Below are 22,437 nucleotides of genomic sequence, written 5' to 3' on the forward strand. Positions count from 1 at the left end.
CCAAAGAAAAAAGTCCCTCTAAAATTGGCTACAAACCCTCTTATCCCTTCCCCACATGAAGAGAATGTTTACGCTTTAACCATCTGGTTCCTCTGAGTTTTCTCATTTTGTGTGGCCCTTAGGGATCTGCATGTTAATAAATTTGCACTCTTTCTCCTGCTGATCTATTCTCAGTTTATTTCAGCAGGATTCATTCAAACATGGAACCTTCAGACTTCCTTACATTAGCTACTATAGACACTCATCAACAATCGGTAATTTGAACTACTCTTTCTTGTGCTCATAGCCAGCATTTATCACCACCAGTGAGCCAACAAGTTGTCAGTCACCCCGTTGACTATTTCTACAAAGCTTAACTGGTCCTTTCCCCCTTTAACAATGCTTTCTGAGGTCTTGCCTACATTACTGCATTAACTTGAGTTATTTTTTTTGTTTTTTTGTTTTGTTTGTTTCTGGCTCGAAATTTACCTGACTGCAATCCGTTCTCTACACGGCCACCAGAGTAGTTCTAGAAGGCAAATAGAAGCATTCTAGTTCTCAGGCTGAACCACATTAGCAGCACATAAAGATAACAAAGACCAGCCTTCACTTTTCAGGCGCTTCGCAACATGCCCACTAGCCTTCCCCAGTCTCTCCTACTCCCTAGTCCAGTCAAACTAGAACTATCTTGCAACTCCTAGCATGCTCTGCCCTTACATGTCTGCCCTCTGTAGATGCCTTTCCTTTTACCTCAACATCTCTTCCCAAACAATATCTGCCTGTCACATTCCAGCTCACCCTTTTAGAAATGCACTCAAAGGTGTTTCTTTTAAGGCTGCCTTGATGTTCTCTTCCTGGCACCCTCTAAAGGGCAGATTACTCTCTTGTTCATATAATATTTACAGAACTGAATTCCCTTCTCTACTCTCTGATCTTATTCACCTTTGGATCCTTCTGTGTACAGCACAGCGCCTGCTCCACTGTGTAATTAATATTCATGAAAAAGCAGAAAAGTAGTTGCTACCTTATCAGAATTGAAAACTGGAGCACATGTCTTTGAATATGTCTTGCAAAATAGGAAAATTAAAATTCAAAAGAAAAAAATTTTTTCAACAAAGAAAAAGCATGGGGCTAGACTAGATTATTAAGATCTTTCCAATGCTAAACTGCAGGGGGGTCTTTATGTATTCTATTATCTACTCTACCTTCTAAATCAGCAAAACCACAGAATTGGAAAAGATAATAACTATTAGATTATTAATCATTACATTACCACTTTTAAAGTACAAGATTACTAAAACAAAAAATTAAAGGCTAAATATAATCTCCAACTTTTAAGAACAACAACTAATTCTGACCCAAACCAAACAATGATGGAAAAATACACTACACTGTTAAACCTCAAGAGAAGACATATCTGGCATCTCAATGAAAACCCTGACTTGAATTATATCACATTTCAAAGCAGGCTAATTGTTAAATAATAGCATCTTCTAAAAGTACACTGCTATGGGAGTTGAAATATGAACCACAAACAAACCAAATGACATCGTGAAGGTCATAAAAGAAGTCAAATCCAAAACAGAATCTTTGATCTGAAATTCAGTTTTACACATAAATCTCTGTAATAATCCAACTTCATAAATTCTTAACTGTGTTCTCTTCTTTTTATATTTGCTCTCTAAAAAATGTTCGGTGAAACTTATCCATTACTTTTTACAATACATTTATTAAAAAGTCTCTTCTACCCAAAACTTCTAATCAAAAGAAATTAAACATGTTAATATTCAGACCTGCCTGAGAGGCATCTCTTTATCATTAAGTTATTTCCCAAAATAAGGACACCATGATTAATGTCGAGAGGGCAAAGCTCTCTTAAGAGTTCATACTTCCCTTCCTGGAAGGATGTATCACATGAGCTATTTTACAAGGAAATTTTAAAAAACGTAACAGAAACTATATCATTAAAAAAATATATTTTTAATGTTAAAAAATGTAATAGAAAAGCTAAAATCATGGTAATATAACTAAGCAGAATGAACACCTCTCATTTATCTTAATCAACATTTATTAAGTACTAAGCCTAAGAAATATAGATAGTCAGTACTGTGGTGCAATAAGCTAAGCCTTTGTCTGGGATGCCTGCATCCTGGATGGAGATCTTGGCTCCTGGATTTGGCCTGGCCTGGCCCCAGCTGTTGTGGGCATCTGGGCAGTGAACTAGCAGGTGGAAGATCTCTTTCTTCCTGTTTAAAGGAAATATAAAACTAAAAACTTGGAAAAGGTGACAACAGAGATTAGTACAGCCAGTTACCCCACCCCAAACACATCCCATCAATGTAACTCAGCTTCTGTGGCTTTGCCAAGTCATTAGTACAGACTTTGGTTAAAATTCCTCTCCAACTCAAAGGGTTCTAAGTTGCTTAGTCTTATAACTCCTCTTTCATGTAAATAAAAATGTACATGTCCTATCTTTATCACAGGCTGTTTTTATTAGCCTGATGTAATAAGAAGCAATTGTAACACACTGACAAGCAGAGACATACAGGAGTGGTACAATGTTAATTATTCTTTTCATGGTGCTGTTTTTACTTCACAGGAAAACCTTCTGAATTCCTGTTTACTTTTCCTTCATATAATAGAGATGAGGACACAACAGTACTTATCATTTTTCCTCTTACCAAACCCAGTCCTTTTATGAGGAGAGATTATTGGCATCTAAAGAAACATCACTGCCACGCACCCTATATGCCCATGGAAGATGTTTATCTACTAACTGAGGACCTCAGAATGCGACTGTATTTGGGAACAGAGTCACTGTAGGTAAGCTAAAAGGAGATTACACTGGTCCCCTAACACAGAGTGACTGATGTCCTTACCAGAGTAGGTAACACCACAGAATGCAGCAGATACAGAATGAAGTGCTACTATGGCTTCAATTTTAGGCATCCGGAGAGTGGCCAGCAAGTTCCCAGAAAGTAGGGAGAAGCCAGGAAAGATTCTCCCTTGCAGGTGTCAAATGGAATCCTGCTGACATCTGGGTTGTGGACTTCTAATTTCATGTACTGAGACAAGTTTCTAATGTTTTAAGCCACATTTTGTGGGATTTTATAACAGTCCCTGAATGTCAGTGAAACATATCACAGATGCAACTGCACAAGCAGTTTATCCCTGTTTAACAGTTATTAACTTTCTGGATTTTCCAAGTGCTTCTGAAACTACTACCTTGTTTGAGCCTCAATACAACTCAGAATAGTATACTGTTTTACAAATTGAGAAACCAAGAGTCATAGAAATTATAAAGACATTTTTCTTCATCTACTTCTAAGAATTGTTTTTCTTTTGGACACTGACAATTTCTTTACCTCAGTTGTTAAAAAAGCTAAATTTGTGGCCTACCCTTGGCTGATGTATAAGATTATATACTATGTGCTTCATAATAATAACCTTCCACTTATTGGCATTTCTCCTTTGTTAAAAATTCTGAGACATAATTCACACATCATAAATATGTTCATTCTTTTAAAGTATACAACTCAGTGATTCTCAGCATATTCACATTTGTGCAAGCACAACTACAAATGAGCTTCCCAATGTTTTCATTCTTAAAAAACAAAACAAAACAAAAAAACAAACTCTGTGAAAGTATTGTGGCACAGTAGGTAACGATGGCCACTTGGTTATCAATACCCCATGTTGGACCTCTTGTTCGACTCCTGGCTACTCTACCTCCAAATCAGCTTCTTGCTAATGTACCTGGAAGGAAGCAGAAGATGGCCCAAGTCTGTGGATCCCTGTCACCATGTGTGATACCAGGATGGAGTTCCTGGATCCTGTCTTCTGCCTGGCCCAGACCTGGCTCTTGTGGCCAGCTGGAGAATGAACTAAGGGATATGAGATCTCTCTTTCTGTGTGTGTGTGTGTCTCTCTCTGTGTGTATCTCCAGATAGAGAGATAGACAGATAGATAAATCCTAAAAAGAAATGAAACTCAGTGTCCATTATGAGTCATTTCCTGTTCTGCTTTATTGTTGACCTTTTGCTATCATGTCTACACATCAATTGACATAAAATGAACTCTTTGCACTTGTTTTTGAAATATATAGATAATGATCAATTAACATTTCTGTATACTTTTTTGGTAGACATACGCCTTCATTTCTCTTGGGCAGATACCAAACAATGGAACTGTTGTGTCACATGATAACTCCACATTTAAGCATTTGAGGAACTAACAGAATACTTGTCAAAGCAGCTACACCATTTTACACTTTAAAATTTTTTTTAAATATTTACATTTATCAGAAAGGCATATTTAAAAAGAAAAGGAGATACAGAGAGAAAAATCTAAGTGGTCACAATAGTCAGAGCTGAGCTTATCTGAAGCCAGGAGCCTCTTCCAGGTTTCTCACATGAATGAAGGGTCCCAAGGCTTTGGGATAAGCAGGTGATAAGCAGGGAGCTAGATGGGAAGTGGAGCAGCTGGGACACGAACCAGCACCCATATGAGATCCTGGAGTGTGCAAGGCAAGGATTTAGCCAGTGAACCATTCTACTGAGTCTACTATTTTACATTCTTACAGTGTATAAGAATTCCAAATTATCCACATCTCACCAACATTTGCTAGAGTCTACATATGTTTTTAAATATGTATGTATTTTATGTGAAAGGCACACTTAAGAAGGAGAGATAGAACAAGAGATCTTCTACCCATTGGTCTACTCCCACACTGGCTGCAAAGGCCACAGCTAAGCTAGGTAGAAGCCAGGAGCCTAGTACTCCATCCCAATCTCCCACATAGTGGCAGGGGTCCAATTTTTACATTGCTTTCCAAGAACATTAGCAGGGAGTTGGACTGCGCATGGAGCAGCTGAGTCTCATTGCTCATATGGGATGCCAGTGGTGAAGACTGCAGCTCAACTCACTCACCCCAATAGTGACCCTGTCTATATTTTATTTTTAAAGATTCATCACTTTTTTTTTTTTTTTGGAAAGGCAGTCTGATTTATTGAGAGAAGGAGAGACAGACACATCTTTCATCTGCTGGTTCATTCCACAAATGGTCACAATGGCCAGGTGGAACTGAGGCAGTCTGAAGCCAGGAGCTAGGATTTTCGTGCAGGTCTCCGAGTTACTTCCAGGTCTCTTACATTGGGATGCAGTGTCCCAAGATTTTGGACCATCCTCTATTGCTTTCCAGGGCCATAAGCAGGGGACTAGATGGGAAGCAGAGCAGTAGGGAAAAGAACCAGCGTCCATATGGGATCCTGGAAGTTGCAAGGTGAGGGTTTAGTCATTGAGTCACTGCACTGGGCCCAATTTTTTTTTTTAATTATATCCACTTTAGTGGGTATAAACCTCACTGAGACACTGATTTACATTTCCCTAAGGGCTAATGATGTTAAACATATTTTCATGTGTTTCCAGATTATTTTCACATCGTGTTTTATCTATTCAGCTCATTGGGTTGAGGTTATTTATCTCTCTACCGTTAAATGGCAAGACCTTGTTATATATTCTGTGTACAGGTCATTGATCAGAGATACAATCTGCTAATATTTTCTCCTATTTGGTGTGTTGCCTGTTCACTTTCTTGGTGGTATTATTTATAGTACAAAGCTTTTAATTTTAATGAAGAACAATTTGTCATTTTTCCTCTCATCACTGTACCTTGGATGTTTTATCAAGAATCCTTTATCTAATTCAAGGTCATGAAAAGTTACTCCTGTGATTTGCTTCTAGGAGTTTGAGTTATTATCATGTCTGTGATACAAAACTCTGATTTTTGTATAGAGTCTAAGGAAGGGGTTCCAATTCAGTGCTTAGGTGGACATCCAGAAATTCTAGCACTATCTGAAGATATTCTACATTGTATCATTATACAGTGTATGTGACATATATTATGTAACATAAAATTTTTATGTAACACCTACGACTTCAGGTGTTGTTACCTGAAATTCATTGTGAAATGAATCAAAACAACGTAATAAAACCATTTTGCCAAGGTGTTAGTAAGCAGTAGATCTGGAACGGAAACACAGGTCTCAGAATGCCAAATTTCAAAATTTTCCATGAAAATCCCTTACATGCAAACAAGTTTCTAATTCATTCATTGAAGAAAAGAGAAACTTATAGAAAGCATGATTTCAGATGTGCCATATTTGTTTGCTTATTTTCACATAAACCAGTAACAGTAGCTATCAAAATCTGTTTTTCAATGTGGCACAGCTAAGAACATAAAGCAGTATCCCAAATACAGGAAGTGAAGCAAGGGCAGGCACAAACACAGAGGAAGGAACCCTGGGAGTCTCCAGTGATCACAACACAAATGAGTCAGGCTGGCAGAGTTAGGACAGGATGTGTGGGGAAGAGGCATAACACAACAAGGTTGGATATTAATACTTCCTTTATAGAGTGGATCAAGGAGATCCCTACTGCAAAGAAGAACACAATTTCAGTACAAAAACTGGAAGAAGTTCAAGTAAAAGAAACAAATGGAAAATATATTAGAAGTAAAACAATGAGATTACTTAAAACAGTCATGACTGATTTAATGATCGCCCTTAGGAAGGTAGGGCATTTGAATCTTTTTCCTTAAACTTTTCCCAAGCTTTGGCTCTGCCTCGTCATTGAAATTTCATTATATATCACTTTCTGAGGGGAGTTTACTCAAAATAGCTCCCTCAGTATCTCCCATATCTCTCTACATTTCACCTGTCATACCACATAATACTATTTTCTTTTTTTAAAAAAAAAAAATATTTTACTTGAAAGTCAGAGTCACAGAAACGGGGACGGGGGGAGAATGAGAGAGAGAGAGAGAGAGAGAGAGAGAGAGAGAGAGAGAGAGAGAGAGAGAGAGAGATCTTCCACCCTCTGGTTCACTCCCCAAATGGCCACAATGGTAAAAGCCATTCTAAAGCTGGAAGCTAGAAGCTTCTCCTGGGTCTCTGACATGGGTACAGGGACACAAGGGCTTAAGCCATCCTCTGCTGCTTTTCCAGACCATGAAGAGGGAACTGGATTGGGAATGGAGCAGTAATGACATGCATTGACACTCTTATGGGATACTGGCACAGATGAAGGACTGGCCTGTGACTTCATGATGTTGGCCCCACATAATACTTCCAAGTTGTTTATGAACTTAAGGTCCCTCCTGTCCCACCAGGATGTAAGCACCACAAAGCATGCTGGACCTTGAAGACTGTCAGCAAATAAAAATGATATCAATAACATTATGGACATTCTACATATACTTGTAGCATCCATAAGTTCATGAAGAAGCAACACAGAAAATGAGCCTTTTAATTAGAGTGAGAAGGATATCAATAAGACACAAGAGGAATATCTTGGCAGTCCAAGTAAAACCCACTGGCTGCTAGGGAATGCAGTAAGTCCTTACGAACAGAATTGTGCATGTGGCTTAGATCTACAAATTTGCCTGCCTCAATAATTTCTAGTTGTTAATCCTCTCATCATTATTCAATGCCTTATGATACAGAATTGCAGTCCTGCTAATAACAAATAAACAAATGGTCACTGAGCTTTCACTGTATACTGCACAACCGCATCTTGGGCTTTGCATATATCAAATCATTTAATCCTCACAATCCTAATAAGTAATAAACTTTTTATCATCTATAAAATGATATTCCCTAGCCCAAAGACATGAAATAATTGGCCCAAGTTACTCAGATAATGGTTGGTGGGGTAAAGACTTAGATTGAGACAACTGTACTGGAGCTATTCATTTTAGGCAGAAAAATGAATTCCAATAGGAAAAATATGTTAAGAAGGAAGCACAATGGTTGATCAATGATGGCAGAGGAATGGGTTGACACAGATTTTCTTCATGGCTAGACATACTATGTGGTTGTTCAGATTCCATCTTGTGACATTCCAAATTATCCTGCAACAATGGAGATAGAACCATTTTGTCCCTTTTATAATTTTTTTTAGTCAAGCAACTAAGATTTAAAATAGAATAATTACATATTCATAAAAGGGAGACTTTATAATCAACCCCAACTCACATGTTCAACAATGATCAACACAAGGACCATCTTCATGTGCTCATACATAGTCAAATGTATACATGCTGGAATTTTGCAAAGCAAACATAAAAGTCATCTTTATTCCATCCCTAAAAAGATTTGATTGAGTCTGAAATGCAGAATCATTTCTCCTCAGAAATCAGAAGAGAACCAGTACCAATACCAAAAACTTCTAAGAGGGTTTTCATTATCAAAAACAAAGCCAGTGAGTATTAGCAAAACTTATCAAAAGTCACTGAATAATCTCTAAGTAATGTACACTTAGGAACTTGATAACATGCCAGGTACTATATCACAACAGGAATTGCATTTAAATTTGAAAAATGTTGTACACTGTTAAAGAAAACTTCCTAGAGTTATTATGCCTATCATGTCGAGAAATGTCATTTCCAAGCACAAGTAAGAGCCAGAAAGCAGCACTGCAGAAACAAACACCAAAATATACCTGTTTATCCTCCAGCAGGTCAGGTTCTCCTTTACTAGACCCGGAGCTGACTTCATCTTCATCAGAACTGTCAATGACTTCCTCCTCGTCGGAGGGAAGATCGCCAAGACCGAGCTTGAGATCACAGTGACCCTCCTGTGCTGCTCTGGGGCTGCTTCAACAGAAAGCATGCATTAGTCACCTTTCATCTCTGGCAGTACAAGCAAAGCTGGCAGCTGACATCTCATCCGTGCGATGAGGGATGCGGGGAAAGGCAATACCTCTAGCATCTACTGCTCCTGTCTCACCCACTCCCACATTTTCCCTGACTTTTGGGGCTTACATTCTGCTCTTTTGGTTTGGTTTGGTTTTTTTTCTGTCACAGCTTTCCCAACTGTATTAGCAGAAAGCTGGATTACAAGCAGAGCAATGAGGCCTGGCATGGTAGCCTAATGGCTGAAGTCTTCACCTTGCACACGCACTGGGATCCCATATGGGTGCCGGTTTGTATCTGGGCAGCCCCACGTCCCATCCAGCTCCCTGCTTGTAGCCTGGGAAAGCAGTCTAGAATGGCTCAAAGCCTTGGGACCCTGCACCAGCATGGGAGACCTGGAGGAGGCTCCTGGCTTTGGATTGGCTAAGCTCTGGCCATTGCGGTCACTTGGGGAGTGAATCATGAGATGAAAGATCTTCCTTTCTGTCTCCTCCTTTCCATGTATCTGACTTTGCAATAAAAATAAATAAATCTTTAAAAAAAAAAAGCAGAGCAGTGGGGACTTGAACTGGTTGCTCCAATATAAGATGCCAGTGTATGCAGGTGACAGCTTAACATAATGCACCATAGTGTTAAACTGAGGCTTACATTTTAATTTTAGGATCAATTTAATATACTTTTAATGATAAGACAGTGTGTAGGAAGCAAGTTTCCCAGTTTTCCCCCATTTGCTTCTTCCACACAGCATTTCCCTGGAACATTAAGTCTCTCCTCCAACTATAAACCAAGATGCCTTAGAAGGCATTACCTGGCTTGACTGCATAGATCCTTTGAAAAGTTGCTGCCTCTTTGGGTCTTAGTGTTTTTTTTTTTTGTTTGTTTGTTTGTTTGCTTGTTTGTGCATGAAATGCCTTTTACTATTTGACATCAGTTATCCAGTTGACAGAGTGAGGCCACCCCTTGGTTTATCCAGTGCTTTAGAGGCAGATCTGTACAGAGCTCAACGGAGAGGACATACTTGGTGGAGTGGCCAGTAGTAGTTGGCATGCCCCTTCGGGCACTTGTTCTGTAGACAGGACACAGGTAAATGTTCTCATGCAGACAAAAAATGCACTCTTCCCCAATTTCAGCCAGATGATAGGCAATGGGTCATAGAGGATTCTGGGGAGTGACTCCCCACCTGCATGGCATCCCTGTCCCAACAAGCACTTCCCAGGAACAGCCCTTTGACATATGCCCCCATCTTCTGGGCTGTTCTCCATGACTGTGTCTTGTGTGGTGACCTCAAACTCAAATCCAATGTGGTCAACGGGGATGATATTTTTCCAAGTATAATTCTGGGTGATACCAGTCAGAAAAGATTGTGTGAAGTAGAATCCGGAGATCCAAAAGACTGCAGGGGGCCTCATGTCAATCCATTCCTGGAAGGCAGCCAAGTGGGCTAGCAGGACAGCCACATAGCCCCTCAGTGGCTTCAGTGATGGGTAGGACTTGGCTGCCCACATGGCTGGAATTTTCCCCACAACCATGCAGTTGAAGACTTCCTCCAGTTCCGAGGATATCAAAACCTGTCCTTTGATGGCTCAGCCAAGATTGATGAAGCTTGTGTGAACCATTTCGGTCAGCCCATTGAATCTGATGAGCTCCTGACTTAGGACTGTGTTCACAGATCTCTCAAAGATCACTGGGTATAGCTTCATGATCTCTTCCAGGCCAAAGTCTTTGGGAATCTTAGTACGTCCTGGGCCAGCTTCCCAACCACTTCCTGAGGTGACTTGCACCCCCTCCTGACTGCCTGTGGAGGGTTAACAGTACTCCTTGAAAGAGCTGGTTGGTTTCCTAGTTGTTCTTGGTGATGTCAGTGTTCTTGTGGAAGCCAAACACTTCTGGGTGGGCTGTGATGGGAAGGGTCCTGAGATACTCAAGGTACGACTGGTAGGAGCCATGCTTAAGGATGTAGTAGGTATCTCCAGGAGCAAGGCAGTAATAGGACTGCTCGATTTCCTTGCAGGCGAATGAGGATAGAAGAGACAGCAGGAGACGCCTGTGTTGGTCATTACTCTGCCTCCATAATTACATTCCCCTGTCAAACAGGTCAGGGCATCAGATGGCATTTCCTTGTAATCACAGAAACATCTGAATTTGTCGCATACTAATACTTAGGTCAGATTCATTGAATTCATAAGGAATATTCCAACCTAGGGGTCCGAAGTTTCTTCTCTGCCAAACAATAGCATGGAAGAAGCAAAGGCCAAACAACAGCTTTTACCACATCTTCCATCTTCCATCCGATGGTTTTGCACAGCTTTGGAAAAACACGGGGTCTGAGACAGGATCACTGAGGTAGGAATGTAGCAGGGGGCCTGGATCCCTTTGAGGGCTCACTGGTCATTCTGATCCCATTCTGGAAAATGCTGACTGGAAACTTCTCTGATGGATAGCTGGTTAACCACAGCCTGAACCTGACACTGGCGCTGTCAGGCACAATCACCTCCTCATAGATTTTCTCCAGTTCAGGCATCCAGCTTGTGGCCAGGGGGTCACAGCGTTTAAAGCAACAATAACAACAGAACCAAGGAATAAATCTCTGAGGTTGGTAATTAATAATGGTGACCATAAATCAACAGTGCAGAGCTTGGCATTGTAGCTCAGAGGGTTAAGCCACTGCCCGTGATATAGTACTGACTGCTCCACTTCTGGAGTGGAGTACTGGCTGGTCCACTTCTGGTTCAACTCCCTGGTTTTGTTTGTTTGTTTGTTTTCTACTTTGTTTTTTTAATTAATTAATTAATTTTTTTATTGGAATGGCAAATATAGAGAGAGGAGGAGAGACAGGAAGATCTTCCAGCCGATGATTCACTTCCCCAAGCGGCCGCATGGTTGGAGCTGAGCCAGGAGCCAGGAGCTTCTTCCAGGTCTACCACATGAGTCCAGGGTCCCAAGGCTTTGGGCCGTCCTCGACTGCTTTCCCAGGCCACAAGCAGGGAGCTGGATGGGAAGCAGGGCTGCCGGGATTAGAACTGGTTCCCATATGGGATCCTGGTGTGTTCAAAGTGAGGATCTTAACCGCTACACTATTACGCTGAGTCCCTAACTTCCTGTTAATGATCCTGGGAAAGCAGTAGAAAATTTGAGCCCCTGCTACTCATCCAGACAGCACAGCTGGAGTTCCAGGTTCAGGGCCCCAGCTGTTGTAACCATTTGGAGAGCGAACCAGCAGATAGAATCCATTTCTTACCTTTGCTCTCCCTCTCTCTTTCAAATAAAGAGGTATCCTTCCACTTTGCACATGTGCTATTGTGGACAGATGCCCACCTTCCAGGCTATCACTGTTAAGTCCCTGAATTGTAAGACATAGGAAAATAACGAAGTGGTACAAATTTAACAAGCCCTTCAGGTGATTCTGATGCAGTGTGAGATCTGAAAAATCAAAGTCCCAGGCCATTAAGTAGCTCCCCCTCACCTGCTTGACATCAAGGTTTCTGAAACAGAGCTTATGAATCTACAGGCCACTGTTGCACTTCAGTCTGTTGGGGGAATTCCACAGGGAAGTTCCCCGTCAAGAGGGAACTTCTTAGCATTCCTTATAAAGACTCTGGAACAAAATGTCCCCTAACAACTGCTCTTCTGACATCAGTCTATAAGAATACCTGCAGAACACCAGAGTATTGGTGTCATCAGTAAAAGACCCATAGAAAATCACCAAGGGAAACACTGCAGAACCGAGGCCCAGCTGTTCTCTGCCAGGCTCTCTCAGCAGGCCATAAGCAGGTCACTCTCCTGCCAAGGCTACAAGAAAACTTCTTAACAGGAATCCTAAGAGCTAAAGATAAACTTTCTTCCAGTTCCTGATTACACTTTATAGGATACAGCCTTGCCTTAGAAGCCATTCTCAGAGCTTGAATGTTACACAAGGCAGTGGACTGGAGGCAGAATGCCAAAAGGAACAACTCCTACTGCCAAAAGACGGGGTTTCCTATTACTCAGAGCCGGGGGGCGGAGGAGGGGAGGAGGCCTGAGGAAATCATATCACAGCCTCAATGAGGTGGATGTGCACTTTATCAGAGCTCCCACTGACGAGGAGACTCATTCCTGGTGGGTGGGGTGGGGGAGCAGGCAAAAGAACAGAAGTGTTCCCATCAGATCACCAGCAAGACCAAGACAGCTGGGTAATTCTTTGCTGATTTAGATTGGCAAGAGTAAATGAGTGAACAGGATGCAGATTGCAGGCCATCCACATGGATAGAGGAAAACATACCTTCACTTATTTCTATTTTAATGCCTTATCTCTCTACAACCTCTAAAAGCTTGTTATTGCAAAAAAGTTCAAGTTCCAAGCAGGACAAGTAACACCTGGAGTTAGAAATGCAAAATCTCAGATGCCAGCCTGGCCAATAGAACCAGAACTGGGTTGTTATCAGAACTCCAGTCATGTGTGTGAGAAACTGCTCTTAAAGGATTTCTGACTCAGCCTATATATGGACTATTTTTGGACTCAACAGTCAAGCACCTGTGAAAAAAATTAGGCTTCCTTTGTCTAAAGAGAACACAAAGTGTTTCTAAATCATTTGGTAAGTTACTAAGCATACAGTAATCAATTATTGCCACATCCATTTCAGACAGGAAAGGAATAAAGAACAAAAGTTAACCTAAAGAACAAGGTGAGGGTTGGGGCAGGCATATTAGCTTTGTGGTGTAGGGGGTAAAGCCATTGCCTGATACACTGGCATCCAATACGGGCACTGGTTCGAGTTCTGACTTCTTCACTTTCAACTCAGTTCCTACATGAGAAACCAGAAAGATGATCCTGATTTCATTGGCCTGGCAATGAACCAGCAGGTTGAAGATTCCCTCACTGTCTCTCCCTCTGTAATTCTGACTTTCAAATAAATAAATAAATTTTAAAAAGAAAAAGGGGGGCGAATTAAACTACATGGATCAAAACATGAACTAACTGGAGACTTTAGCTTCAAAAATTACTTCCCTCCTGAAAATCTTTCCGGACTCCCTCTCTCTGATCCAAGTTGGTCCTTATCTCTTCAGAACCCTCTAGTATCTCACTTGATTGCAATTGTTGATGCACTTGTTTCCCTTATTAAAATATAAACTCAGAACAGCAAACTGTTTTTCTGCTGAATCCCTAGTTTGACATACAAAAAGCATTCAATTATCTTTCACCATACCAAGCAAAATGTTTCCAGAAGGCAATGGGTGTTAAATTTCACTGGTACAAGTGGCTACATAAAGGATGGCTACATTGCAAACTGAGAGGAAAGGATGGATGTAAGAGGAAAAAAAGAAATCATTATGGTGGTAGAGGGGTAGGGAGAAAAAAAAATCCACAGCAGTATTCAAGATTTCACTCCAGGTCACCAACATAATGGAAGCCATATCTATAGCAACAGAAATATGCAACCAGGACTGATTCTAAAGGAATAATACAGGGACAGGCAGTATATCAAGGACAGATGACACCCAGGAGCCACATTTACAGGTTCATTTTTTTTTTAAAGATTTATTTTATTTTTATTACAAAGTCAGATATACTGAGAGGAGGAGAGATAGAGAGGAAGTGGAGCTGCCGGGATTAGCACCAGCGGCCATATGGGATCAAGGCGAGGACCTTAGCCACTAGGCCATGCTGCCGAGTCCTACAGGTTCATTTCTAAAATGGTTCAACTATTTTCCCACAATTGTTAACAGCTTTTGGATCTACACAGATAATTTTAGACTTCTGATAATGAAGCAAGGATTCCTCACTGATGCCAATCCTATAATCTGGAGCTCTTCTTCTATTCTTTTTATTTCCTTCCTATCATCAGGAAGATAACATCCTAACATAGTTGGCTGTGCAGGTTAAAGGAACAGGACATAGTGTTTCTTCTACCCCTTCCTGCCTAGAAAGTTCATAATCTGACAGTGGAAATAAAAGGAAAGTAAGCAGCAACAGCAGCCAAAGACCTGCATTTGCTTCCCTCAAGTTATTCTTTTAAGTCATATTCGCTTCTGGAAGAAGTCAGATTTTTTCCAAAATCAGTATGTGCATTACGCATTTGAATGCAGAAAAGCCAGAAATCAACTACTACTGATGGGCATCTGCTCCTTCAAGTATGATGTGTATTTGGAGTGATGCCTTTTCAATGCTACCATTTATTTAAACAAGTTTATTTATTGCAAACGTAGAATATCAGAATAGGGAAAGAGGGGTGTGAGATTTCTTCCATCTGCTGGTTCACTGCTCAAGTACCTGCAACAGCCAGGAGTGGACCAGCCTTGAATCAGGAGCTCTATCAAGGCCTCTCACATGGTGGCAAGAACCAAAGTACATGAGCCATCACCTGCCACCTCCCAGGGTGCACTGTAGCAGCAATCAGGACTGAGTGGGACAGAACATGATTGTAAGTGGTAGCTTAATATGAAAGACCACAATACATGCCTCCAATTAAAAAAAATGAAAAATTTAAATTTATTTTCATTTATTTGGAAAGTATAGGGACACATAGGGAGTTCTTTAACCCAACAGTTCGCTCCCCAACTGTTTCCAGTTCAAGCTGAAGCTAAGAGCCAGAAACTTAATCTGGTGACATAGGGACCCAAGGACTTGAGCTATTACCAGCTGCCTCCCAGGGCATGCAGCAGCAGGAAGCTGGAATCAGAAACAGAACAAGGACCTGAAGTCAGCTGTGCAATACAGGATGTGAGTGTGACAAGCCGCATCTTAGTCACTGGTGCTAAACACTGGCCCCTAATTCTTTTATACATGTTCAGTTTTGTATAAGGGCAGTATAGCCACCTCTGGAATTAGTCAGCCCTTCATAACCTTGGGTTCAGAAACTTCAGATCAAACCAACCGTGGATCAAAAATGTAGTTAGGTGTACGAAACTTGTGTGTGTATAATTGCCAACAATCCCTAAACCACACTGCATAACAACTAGTTACCTATCATTTAGGTACTAGGTATTGTGTGGAGTGATAGTTTAAACTATTCAGGAAGATGTGATTAGGCTATAGGCAGTTTTATACAAGGAATCTGAACATTCCTTGATTTAGTTATCCACCAGGGTTCCTAGAACTGATTCCCCACAGATATTAAAGGACAGTAAAGGACAGCAGGACATCAAATTTCTCCTTCAGGTAAAAACATCACATCAATGATGAGCTCTCTTTGGTGAGAAAGTCTCTTTTGAAAATCACTTAATTTATTTCCTCTAACAGTTTGCAGAAATATTGAACCTTTACGTTGATGATAATCTAGGTGTAACAATTGCTGGAGTCACCACAAAAACATCTGTGTGAACTTCCACTAAGTTAAAAATTCTGGACCAGTGTTGTAGTATTGTAGGTAAAGTTGAAACCTGCTATGCCAGCATCCCATATGGGCACCAATCTGTGTCCTGGCTGTTCTACTACTGACCCAGTTAACTGAAAACAGTCTGGGAAAAATAGGAAAAATAGCACAAGTTGGCCAAAGTGTTTGGGCTTCTGTCACCCTCATCGGAGCCTTGGCTGAAACTGGCCCTGGTGGCCATCTATGGCAAGAACCAGTGGAAGGAAGACCTCTCCCTCTCTCTTGTCTCTGTATAACTCAAATAAATATGTTCTGAAAGATTCCAGTCATGGGCAGAAGGACATGGATAGCAGAGAGGAAAAGGAGAAGCGGAGTTAACTGACAAAGGCTTTCAAAGCTCTGAGTCTTCCCCATAGCCCATCGATCCTGTTCTGCTTTGTCTTTCTTGTGATTTCATTCAGAATCCCTTAGCCAAAGAATATATCACATAATTCCTTTTAAGACTTGAAGAAAGCAGTGCATTCCAGTACCCTCACCTTCCCAAGTTCCTCTTTCATCTCCAAGTCACAGCACCTAACTCAGAGCATCTCTGATGCCCCTCTTTTTTCTACTCAGTGCCCAAATGAAATACAACTTACTCAGCCTCGGAATGTTGCTATGTCCCCACCTCCCCCTCAAAAAAATATTGTTTCATTGTGACTTGGCAATTACATGTTTCCTTGTTGAATTCATACTCATCCTAGAAGGAGAGAAAAATACTACTTTTAAAGTGTAAAGGATACTGCTCCTGGCAATGGGCAAGGAGACATCTCATTTGTGGTGCTGCTCTTAGATCAGGCAGGGACAGGGCAGATGCAGTCCTTTGTTCATCCTAACTTGATGCCTGTGTAGGTGGCCAGAGCTGCTTCATGCCTAGGAACCAAAAAATCCCGATCTTAATGCCTACTGCATATGTCATGGCTCTCAGTTGGGGACAAAGATATAGCTGGCCATGTGTATCTCGTGTGGCTCCTTAAGCTGCCTGTGGTGGGGTAAAATTGAGCCACGGTCTTCAAAAAACATGTGAAGGATGAATATTACATGGAAGAAATAACCAAAAATACTTATAATTTTGTTATTAATTATTACAATAATAGTAATTAGTTCATAAAGTTCTCTAGAGAAGCATGCCTACTGAGCTTTACAAAAAATTTCTCAGTTACTTTAGTCCTCTTATGAAACTGCAGATTACAGGATCAGAGTAAAACCATAATTCAAATTAACAAAAACCATTTAAGAGTCCCTCTCAGGCTCCTTATAAAGTCTTCTTCTCAATTATACAGTCCATGTTGAATTTTCTCTATCTCCCACTTGGATAATTTTACTGGGAATTACCCCTAAAAATGAGTAAGTGCTAGCTCTCGCAGGAAACATGAAAAAACTTGTAAAATACATGGCCATCCAATCCTCATATATCATGTCACATTTCCAGGTATTCCAAATGTAGTTTCTTAGCGCAATTTAGTACGTGCAGAGCCAGGACAACAGAACATAAAAGCACAGAGATAACACAGAAACTCAAGCAACTTACATAACTGAACAAATAGGCTCAACAAGTGTGACTTCTCTGTGCTGGGAAGAAAAGCAGATCATCTGGCCTTGTACTAGATGCTCTGAGTAAAAGGAAGCATCACTGCTTCAACAGGGACAACACGAAGGCCGTGGATCCTGGTGATCTTTCCTTTGTTAATTATTTACTTTATTTATTTGCAAGGCAGAGTTACACATATACACACTCAGAGAGAATGAAAGAGAAAAAGAGACAGAAAGAGAGAATCTTCCATTCACTGGGTCACTCCTCAAACAGTGGCAAGGAATGAGGCCAGGGCGAGGTCAAAGCCAGGAAGCTAGCACGCTGGAGGCTTGTCTGAGTATACCATGAAACTAGCCCTGATCCTGATGTTCTTATCAAAGGACAGCACCAAAAAATCCATCCACTAAACAAAAAGCACATACATACACACAGACACACATTAGTTTTTAATCTTCTCAATCTTTTGGAAATTGCTAACTACATTAAGATGAAGGAAAACTTCAATTTTAAAAATTAGAATGGATTGACTTGTATGAAGGCATATACACACATATAACATGCAAATATGCTGGTGTACACACAAGTGGTCTCTGGCAGAAGAAACCAAAAACTACAGTTGAGGAAGACTTCATGATTTATCACCTGATGTATGGAAAAAAAAACTGTTTTAATGTATATTCTTATTTCTTAAAAGAACCCTCCCCAAATAGAAATCTAAAGAATTATACACAGAGGTACTTCAGCCTAGCAGCTGAGGTCCTCACTTCGCATGCGCTGGGATACCACGTGGGTGCTGGCTCTAGTCCCAGAGGCCCGCTTCCCATCCAACTCGCTGCAAAGGCGGTAGAGGGCTGACCGGGGCTTTGGGTCCTGCAGCCACGTTGGAGAGCCCAAAGAGGCTCCAGGCTCCTGGCTTCAGATCAGTGAGGCTTCAGTGACTGTGGCCACTTAGGGAGTGGGTCGATCGATGGAAGACCTTCTTCTCTGTCTCTCCTCCTCTGTGTATTTTTCACAATAAAAAAAAAATTTTTTTAAGATTTATTTTATTTTTATTGCAAAGTCAGATATACTGAGAGGAGGAGAGATAGAGAGGAAGCGGAGCTGCCGGGATTAGAACCAGTGGCCATATGGGATCAAGGCGAGGACCTTAGCCACCAGGCCACGCTGCCGAGCCCACAATAAAAAAATTTTTTAAAGATAAGACTTTTTTAAACTATGGGAAAAAGAAATTAAAACATGATTAATTTTTTAAATTCCATGCTTAAGCTTTTTCATAATATCTGTGTCCCATGAACTTGAGGATTCATTTTGTGTAGATATATGTATATAAAGAGCAATGTATATATAATGAACATATATAACTTTGTATGTATACAAACTCTTTGGGGCTTGTTCATCTTCTTCACAGAGTGATAAGAATAAAGAATGGCATTTCTCTCTTACTTTCTCCTTCTCCCCACTGCAAAGCCCAATCTTGGAGGTCAATATTCTTTTATACCTTTAATCTCTAATCATTTCTTACGCTGCTAAGAAGGAATCTGTTTGGGAGAATCATCAGCATAAGGCTCTAGATATTAGGGAGGAAAGAGGTGATCCTTCTGCCTAGTCTGCTGCTGGTCTTCAGAGGAAAAAGGAAATCAGAAGAGGGATCATTCAGCAGTGTGTAGGGCCCATAGATGAGCAACCACAACACCTGTTGCCTACACCGCAGTGAACAGACCACAGTGATGGGGTTGTCCCTTACAGAGGCGTGTGGTTATCTCCTGCAGTGCTCAGCTGGCTTGTGGGGGAGCTTCCTGGTCTGCAAGGAGCCATCATCATGCACGCTTGAGTTCCTGGTCCTATCTTGGAAAGCATTTCTTTCCTTAATTTGAAAAGGACAGAAACAAGGGACAAGGAGAGATATTTTCTATGCACTGGTTCATTCCCCAATGCCAGCTTGGCAGTAATCCATCCTGTCAAGCCATCATTTACTGCTTCCCAGGATGTACACAAATAAGAACCTGCAATCAGGAGCACAGCCTGCATTTAAACCCAGGCAATGAAACATGGGATACAGGCATTCTGAGAGGTATCTTAACCACAATCCCAAATGCCTGTATCCCTCTCACCTTAATGACAGAGGAGGAGACCAGGCTGATCATGCTGCTATAGACACTCCTGCACTCCAGCTTGGCTGAGTGGCATCTGGTCAACTGTCACCTATTACTAGCGAGACAGGAATAAATTTTTATGAGACTCTCTGCTGGAGCAGGTGATTGGTCTGGCAATTGTGCCACGTACTAGGCAGCCAACATCCTGTACTAGAGTACTTGGGTTTGAATTTCTGCTCCAGTTTCTGATTCCAGACCTGAGAAGGCAGCATTGAAACCTCAAGTAATTAAGTCCTGCTACCTACTTGGAAAGACCTGGACTGAGTGCCTGGTTTATCAGTTTTAGTCAAACCTGGTCCTGGGCATTTCAAACATGTGAAGAATGAAACAGCAGAGAGAAATTCTGTCTAGATCTGTCTCAGTGTATTGATCAAATAAACTAACTTAATTTTAAAAACCTTCTTCTAGGGCCAGGAGGACAGCTCAATTGACTAATCCTGAACCTGCAAGCATCCTATATGGGTGCTAGTTCATGTCCTGGCTGCTCCACTTTCCATCCAGCTCTCTTCTTATGATCTCTGAGAGCAGTGGAGGATGGCCTAAAGCATCATGACCCTGCACCTGAGTGAAAGACATGGGAAGAAGCTTCTGGCTTGACTTTGGATTGGCTCAGCTCCTGTCATTGCAGTCATTTGGGGAGTGAACCAGCAGATGAAGCCTTTTCTCTCTGTATCTCCTTCTCTCTGTAAATCTGCCTTTCCAATAAAAATAAATAAATCTTTAACAAAATAAAAACAACTTCTAACACAAGTACTGACAGAAATAAATATCGAACAGTTAATTACAGGAGACAGCATTATAGTTAACAGGTTGCAGCTCTAGTCCTGGCTGCTCCATTTCCAATCCAGTTACCTGCTGCTGTGCCTGGGAAGAAGTGAAAGATACGCTAAGTACTTGTGCCCCTACACCTATGTAGGAAACCCAGAAGAATCTGATTTCTGGCTTCAGCCTGGCTCAGTCCCATGGATTGCAGCCATCTGAGAAGTGAACCAGTGAATAAAGATTTGCTCTCTGTCTCTCCCAATCTCTCTGTCTCTCTGGTATTTCAAATAAAGAAATAATACTTCGGGCAACAACGCAGTTGCCTAGTGGCTAAAGTCCTCACCTTGAATGCGCCAGGATCCCTTATGTGCGCCAGTTCTAATCCCAGCAGCCCCACTTCCCATCCAGATCCCTGCTTGTGACCTGGGAAAGCAGTAGAGGACGGCCCAAAGCCTTGGGACCATGTACCTGTGTGGGAAGCCCAGAAGAGGTTTCTGGCTCCTGGCTTCAGATCGGCTTAGTTCTGGCAGTTGTGGTCACTTAGGGAGTGAATTATTGGACGGAGGATCTTCCTTTCTATCTCTACTCCTTTCTGCACACCTGACTTTGCAATAAAAATAAATCTTTTTTAAAAAAGAAATAAATAATACTTTAAAAACCATTTATCTCTAATAAATTTTGAATTTATAGAATTTGGAGGGCTTTGAGTACAGTTAAATACTCTTCAAGAAATGTGGCCTGAGATCTTCCTAACACAAGAAATCAAAATGCATTACCGTTGAGTTTAAAAGCGCTTCCAATAAGATGCAGCAAGTTCCCAATCTGGTTTTATCACTTCATGAAAGTGATGTTTCCTTTACGGAAAGTACGCTATATGTACTTGCTTATTACCAGACTAAACTGAGGCCACTACAAATAAATACTGAGGTTGAAATGATTACATAAGAATACTTCATTTACATACACACACATAGACACACATTCATATCTACATATTTATGTGACCATTTATATATAAAATATTGAAAACAGACAACTTACTTCAATAAACATTTACTGAAGACCAATTGTATATCATTTATTATTTTAGAGCTAAATGAAAAAATCTACTAGAATTAGCTATAATGTTCAAATCATATGTTCTTTTGATTGGTTCTCTTTATTCTGCTGCAGAATGAAATGTTCCTAAATTGATAAAGACAAAAGAAATTGGAATAACCACAGTGATTTAGACAAAGGGAGTGGCCACTCAATAAAACGGATTATGAAGAGTCAGTGCACACTGAACATGAAAGGCAGAGCACAGACTCCAGGGGCTACAGAGCCAAAGAAGCAAGGATCCCATGCAGGCTGGGGCAGTCATGGAAGGCCAAAATGCACAGACATTCTAAATGGTAGCAAAGGTTTGCAGGTAGAAATGAAGTGACATGAAGATGATCTGGGGGAGGCATGAACTACTGGGTTACAGGCAGACATTTCCATGTGCTGAAATATTAGAATCCACCAAGTAACGCAGTGCTTCCTGTCGTATCTTTTTCATAAAAATCTTCCTAGCCACTGAAATGCCGGTGAGAACCATATGCTCCACATTCTCAGTACAAGATCACTGCAATATCAGGCAGAATATCAGGACTCCATATTATGTTGTGCCTTGTCAACTGGGGAAATCAGAAGGACCCTACACCAACTCCCTCCATGTTACACCCCTCAATCTGCTTCTGCAGATAAGGATCCCTAGCCAAATAACTCTCCTTATCTCAGGGAGCAGTGGCCTTCAGTTCCCTGCTAGTCCACAGAATGGTTTAAACAAACCAATCTCCAGAAGGCCCTTAATCCCCTTAATCCTACAAGTCTCACCTCCCACCGTCCCAGCTGTTCATATCACTCGTGAGAACAACCCCCAGAAGGCCAAGCATGGCATGTTGTCTCTTTTCCCCTGGACCATATAAACAGATGACTAATAAACTGTTGTGGCTCTCACCATTCTTG

General features: G+C 41.1%; 1 protein-coding gene and 1 non-coding gene across 3 annotated transcripts in view; one reads left to right on the forward strand and one right to left on the reverse strand.

Moving 5' to 3' along the window:
• The window catches only part of FGD6 (FYVE, RhoGEF and PH domain containing 6), a 122,347-nt gene that overhangs the window by 63,153 nt on the left and 36,757 nt on the right, over nt 1-22,437 (reverse strand). The window contains exon 3 of one of the 2 annotated variants that reach the window (XM_058673254.1): nt 8,479-8,629. In XM_058673254.1, coding sequence (XP_058529237.1) covers nt 8,479-8,629 — 151 coding nt within the window. Of the gene's footprint in view, nt 1-8,478; nt 8,633-22,437 lie in introns of both variants that reach the window. The other variant, XM_058673253.1, reaches the window with a different exon arrangement.
• LOC118757626 (small nucleolar RNA SNORA48) lies at nt 16,743-16,885 on the forward strand. Its single transcript, XR_004995296.2, has one exon. It is a non-coding gene; the product is annotated as a small nucleolar RNA SNORA48 (small nucleolar RNA).

The sequence above is a fragment of the Ochotona princeps genome, chromosome 15, assembly GCF_030435755.1.
Source record: "Ochotona princeps isolate mOchPri1 chromosome 15, mOchPri1.hap1, whole genome shotgun sequence".
NCBI classification, from domain to species: domain Eukaryota; kingdom Metazoa; phylum Chordata; class Mammalia; order Lagomorpha; family Ochotonidae; genus Ochotona; species Ochotona princeps.